The sequence below is a fragment of the Cryptotermes secundus genome, unplaced genomic scaffold, assembly GCF_002891405.2.
Source record: "Cryptotermes secundus unplaced genomic scaffold, Csec_1.0 scaffold1033, whole genome shotgun sequence".
In the NCBI taxonomy this organism is placed as follows: Eukaryota; Metazoa; Arthropoda; class Insecta; order Blattodea; family Kalotermitidae; genus Cryptotermes; species Cryptotermes secundus.
The window spans coordinates 841,673-847,882 of NW_019723917.1; the positions used below are offsets into that span (position 1 = coordinate 841,673).

The window sequence follows — 6,210 nt, forward strand, 5'->3', positions numbered from 1 at the left end:
AGAGGTACCCCTACAAGACGCCGAAGTAATGCCGGTCGGAGAACCGAAGAATAAAAGGCGCAGGGACCGTCATCGACGAAATATGAAGAATCTGACACGGAAAAATTGCGGACCCCATTATAAATTGGCCGTCGTCAGCAGGAAGGTGTCCAGCCATGCAAGAGTGTCATGGCGCCGGAGAAACATCTTCAATAAATCGTGGACCCGAGGAGATCTTGTGTCCCGGATAAAGTTGGCTGCCACCTGCAGGAAGACATCCCGTCGCGCGACAGTGGCACGACGTTGGAGAAATGACTTCAAGAAGGAAACTCCCCAGGGAACCTTCAGATGTCGGAGAGAGGACTTGGCGCCACGGTCTCGTGCCAGCAAGCGCCTGGAAGATCAGGAGGAACGACGACGTCAGTCAGTGCAAACAACGCATCAAGGGCTGTTACGTCGACATAATGAACTTCTCATGGAAGACATAAACAAAGACTGGACACGTTGGAAGTGTCGACCGCCTCCAAAACGGAAAAGAAGACTCCAAGCAGAGGAGGAACCGGTAATGTAGAAGAACCGGCCTCCCCAGAGAGAGTGAATGTGCCACAGAATAAAAGTAATGGATGAATGGGACACGACTGGATCTTCTGGCGAGCTGAAAGGAAACCGCTCGAGACGAGCTGTGTCTAAAGAGGGGAGCGGATGTAACGGACGAAGAATAGTCGCTGCAAGAAGAGTAGCCGAAACAACGGGAGACACCGCAAGCACAGCCACCAAGGAAAAGGAACGGGGATGCACCGTTAGGCTATTCGGGACGAACAGCCTTAAGGAGGGAGCAGTGTGACATGTTGACCCCTACCCCCCCAGCGGCACGAAGCGTAACGTAGCGCTCGCGTAATAGGCGAGTAATCACCCCGCATCCTGGTAGCTATGCAACGCGCAACGCGCGGTGAAGTCACCGAGGGATATCGCGGTTGCTAGGCAGCAGTCAACAACTCCGAACAGCGTGGCTAGCAACAAGGCACCAGACGACAGTTGTCGGATCAGGGCTACATAAGGAGCAGCGAAGGCCATTCACAGTCAGTCAGTTAGTCCTGGAGCTACCTACGAGTGAGTCCTCGAGCTACCTCCGAGTTAGTTCCGAGTTAGCCAGCAACCAGTCATTTGTATTCTGGCATTTAAAGTGTACTATTTGTGATACTGCAGATAGCAGTAATTGTAAAACTGTCAATTGTGTGATTGTAAGTGCGAATGTGAAATAAAATTCGCTATATCAAATACGGCGTGAAGTTATTTGTCGCGTTATACGCCCAATACGCGACAATATATATTATATCCATTTGTTCATCTGTGGATACGGTTCACAGACTTTACTACAGAGGTTTGTACAATATGCCGACCTGTCACAAGGTTACTAAATAATTTAAATGCAGCTCTTCTTTTATTAAACGCAGGAATAGGGAACATACTAGTATATAATATTACAGCGAACATTCTAAAATTCTTAAAATATTGTGTGTCTGCTCTTTCGTAACACGACTTATAACTCACTGTTCTGAATTCATGCATTTCTCCACTTGGATGTACGACTCGAGTAATTGAACCCCTTGTCTTTAACCTCCTTGGTACATGGATATACGAATGTTCACTTATCACGAAATCATAAAAATGAATTCAGTCATGCCTAGTCAAGTCTCTTCATAGACAATTTTCATTGCTGGTTCAACTACAAAAATAACTCAAAAATACGTTATAGAAATAACTGCAAATTCTCCATTATTATTTCTAATGGAATATATTAAAACACTTTTAAAGTTATTATCTTCAAAAACAACCACTAACATCACCACCACCACCACCACCACCGCCCCCCCCTCAGATTCCGTAAAATTTTCTCCCGCCTCCTCTTCCTCTGTCACCCATTTGCGTTGTGTCCTCTCGGCTTGTACTTCCACGTAATGTACTTGAGCGGTTGTGAGTCTCTACGCATGATCTCTCCAGAGTCTTCTAGAAAGCTCAATTGCTTAATGTTTCAAACACTTTTAAGTTTTTCTACGAATTCTTCACTTCGTCTCCGACTACTAACCCCAACCGAAGGGAAAAATTGCCCTCGAAATAGTAAGAATCCCTTAAGGCCGCATCCTCAAGCAAACCGATGTATCTTTCTCGACCGCAAACAATTATGGAACTGAAACAAGTCGGTAGTGTCCTATTTTTGAGTAACAGAGACCGGAGAAAATGTACATGCGTCGGAAAGACAAAGCAGAACAAATTCATTCTGAAAAGCTAAGTTTTGTAGTAAATGATCGGTTATGCTGAGGTAATTGTGAATGATGAATTGAAGTTGTCATGGCATATTCTGAAGTGGTATTACGGGATGTGTTTGGGGAAAGTAAGAAAGATTAATATATTTTCAGTCAGTAGATTAGGTTAATGGTCACGCTTCGGAAGTTACAGCACCCAAATGCAAGGCAACAGCGTTATCGCAGTGTTAGGCCAGTTCAGCAAGAGAGAAGCAAAATGCAAGTATAATATAGTGAACTCCGTTAGAGAATTGGCACGTGCCTGTTATATGAATCTGTTAGTTTCGCGATAAAAACCGAACGCGATGTCAAAACAACACATTATGGGTGAAACATTTTGGGTATATACTATACAGATTCAACCAGAGTCTGATGTAATGGCACTTGCGTGAGACACGATGGGTAGCGCTACAAGTGGCGGCTGGAAGAATTATCATGTGGCGGGTGAACACATATACATTGTAAATTTGTTTTTGAATAACGTTACAAAAAGAGTAACTTTTCTTTGAAGTATCTGCCAGTTGGAAGAGGATTCCGGAAGACTGAATACTGGATTAAAGGTTGCTGTATACGCTTAACACTCTGAAGCTGTCCCAACCGTACATTATACTCAGTATTATGATGAACGTTCGTTGCGTGTAAAGTAGACAGCCGATTTCACCCTAACCCCTCGTCCTTGGTGTAAGTAAATAAAAGATGGGGAATCTTAGAACGAGTCTAGTTTATGAGAACGTAGATCTCCTCGGGTTTCCCATTCCTTCTCGGTCTTCCTATACTTCTGTCGGCTTACCGACATGTTTTATAAATCTCACAGTCTTCTATTCTCTGTAATCTTGTGTGCTATAGCCATTTCCCTCCGCATTCTTGAATCTGTTTTCCTCTACATAAAGTAAATCATAGTCCTGTCTCATACTCTCCTGCCTTACTATGTCCGGGCAAGTCATGTCATTTCAGCCTGGATGTGATATAGTTTTTGGCAGTCAGAACCAATCTCCCATGCAAAACTGGGTTGAAAGAAAGTCAAGATATTATTGCCCACTTCATATGAACAATGTTTTATTCATTTATCACGTATTAGTTGCAGTTTATTCAGCAATGTTGTCAGAATCTCATACTATCTAAAGTTGAATGATTGAATGACTGTGAATAATGAATTAGGGTGGATTCAAAAGGAAGAGATTATGGCCTGACCTGAGATACTGTCCCGACTTCTTTCTGGAGAGTCTGAGGTAAAATCACGAGAAACTTCGATTAAGGTAGTAGGAGACCCGTCCGAGCTTCCTACCAGGCAGACCTGAATATAAGTTGGAAGCTTTCAGTCGGTTATGCAATTCGCACCTTCTTACTTGAAGATATATGAACAAATGGACTCTCAGAGTACATCTTGAAAAGTCAATTGTCACTCAGCTAGTTAGAAAATTTCCCGTCTTCAATAGATGTAACCCGAAAACTCGTTGCTGCTATTACGAGATCCCACCGTTGTACCCTATTCAGAGCTAGAAGAATCCAGTGCACGTCCTCATGTCCCACCCTTGAAGAACTATTTTATTATTATCCTTCCATCACCGACTTAACCCTTAATTGATATATTAATTTAGGTTTTCCTACTAAAATTTGTTTGTTACTCTCACCAACAACTTACGAAATATTTTATTGTGGAGTTTTCTCAAGCCCCTGCGACTACCTCCTCCTATGCAAACATTCTCATCAGCATTCTGTTCTCAAACGCCCTCGACCTATGTTTTTTCCTTAATATGACGGACCAAGTTTCACACTCCCACAAAACAACAGGACCGCTCACATACATACATGTGTTACAATTTGAACAGTACTTTCTCCTGGTATGTGACATGTATAGTCAGCTGATACTTCATCTAAGTATCGGAATAACATATTTCCCTCATCTTCATGGTCGAACAGTAAAAAAGCAAGCAACCATGTTGCAGTAAGCACAACAAAACAGCAATAACACCTCTGATTAATGTTCAGGAACCCTGGACGGAATAGCCTTTCCTGTGATTTTTTGCAAACGTTCACACCTTCTCCAGGAAAAATGCCAGGATTTGTCAGGAAAGAGACCACGGTTACTGCCTCCGACATCTGCCCCGAGACTTCATTCGCAGTCGTTAGAGCATAACTGACTGACCGCACGGATCTCATCCGTAGACTTGAACAAGTAGTCTTCATACTAGTCTCTCAGTTTCGACAAAACCTTGTCTCAATCGGCGATAAATAGCATTTGTGTATATTGGGAAAGTCCTTGTAGTAAATGTAACAATTCACACACTCTTTTCACCTTTGCTGCAGAAGGGAAGAACATGGCGACATCGTACGATTGCAAGTTTATCGAGACCTCTGTGGGCATCAACCACAATGTGGACGAGCTTCTTGTGGGCATCCTCACACAAATCCGCCTTAAACTGGAAAATCCGGAGCGAGCGAGGGACCTGTTCAGGAAGAGGAGTTGTTCCCGCAAGAAGAACAGGAACAAGTCCCCCTTGGGCGGAACTGGGGCCCACAAACCATACCGGGGCTCCAGAACATCCACCAGCCTCAAGGTGAAAGGTCTCCTTGGGAAAGTTTGGGCGCGGGATTCAAAATCGAAGTCATGTGAAAATTTACATGTTCTCTAAAGTAAAACTTTCGAAAAGGAAAGGACAGATTTTTATATTGTTTATATCGCAAAAAATAGTTAGTAAATAAAAATTAGTTAAAATTAGACTGCTTAGGTATAAGCCCATTTATAATTGGTCAGCACAAATAAATAAGATGAATAAGAGCAAAACTTGCTGCTAGCAATGGCGAAACTCACAGTGAATTTCCAAGAAAAATTTTCCTGTACGTCACGTTAGAGTTTAACCGCCTGTCATGTAAAATGCAATAGACGAACTGTAGTGACAGGTAGCAGGTCCACCTCTTTTCCAAAACCGCATTAACTCAGTGATTCCATTTTTAAGTTTCAAAGAAAGCAATAAGTGTGAGATCATATTATTTTAACGAAAACGATTTTAACGTGTGCACTATGATTAAAAGTGGTAGGATTTATTACAAGTTTCCTAATACTGGTACACTTTCCGTTTGTAGCACTCCAGGGTCCTGGACATATATTTATTCATAATTCGGAATTTCTTTACAAGAATCATTTCATTTTGTATACATTATGTTGAAATTTGAGTGTCATTTACTCTGCAGTTTGTTAAGTTTCAGTATGGCAAAAAAGTCATTGAAAGGCCTTCACATCCACTGTGGTGATAGAAAGAAAAAATGCATTTATCAAATGTAATATTTGTATTAACACGTTGGGCGCAGTTTGTAACGCAAGTGTCTTACGGCGAGTACCGCTCTCTTCAACATAGTACTCTAGCTTAGACATTTCTGAATTTCTGCACCACCCGCTATACGGAAGGGCCTTAAATGAGGCGCATGAACCACTGGCACATATTGAAGTCTTGTAGGGTGTTGTTTTTTAATTTTTAAACTTCATTCTACACATATAACGATGGTCGTTATAAATGGGTTACAAGATTGAAAATACAAGAGTTCTTGATCAAACGTGCTTCAGCATGTTATGATAATGTACGAGTATTTATATGTTTAAACTATAAATACATATATTATAGTTATGTGTGATATTTGTTTTCATATTATTATTATTATTATTATTACTATTATTATTATTGCTGCTGCTTTTATTTATGTTATGTAATCAGTTAAAACATATGTATGTACATTATTCCGAAATATTTTCTTAATATAGCTTACGTGTATATAGAGATCAGACCCTTGTTCTGTATAGCTTGCACATGAATTAAGCAAGTGTGGCCAAACATGTCATGCACAGAACAATACGTCTGCTTTAGTGTACGTATAAAACAGATTTCCACAACCAACTAACACCTACTTGCATTTTCAAAAGGTAACTGTTTCG

General features: G+C 41.3%; 1 protein-coding gene across 2 annotated transcripts in view; it reads left to right on the top strand.

Moving 5' to 3' along the window:
• LOC111862167 (mucin-5AC) overlaps positions 1-5,902 on the top strand; it is a 181,889-nt gene extending 175,987 nt beyond the window's left edge. For both annotated transcript variants that reach the window (XM_023847350.2, XM_023847351.2), the window contains one exon: positions 4,590-5,902. In XM_023847350.2, the coding sequence (XP_023703118.2) occupies positions 4,590-4,915 (326 nt within the window). In that variant the 3' untranslated portion in view covers positions 4,916-5,902. The remainder of the gene's footprint in view (positions 1-4,589) is intronic.
• The last annotated feature ends 308 nt before the right edge of the window (positions 5,903-6,210 follow it).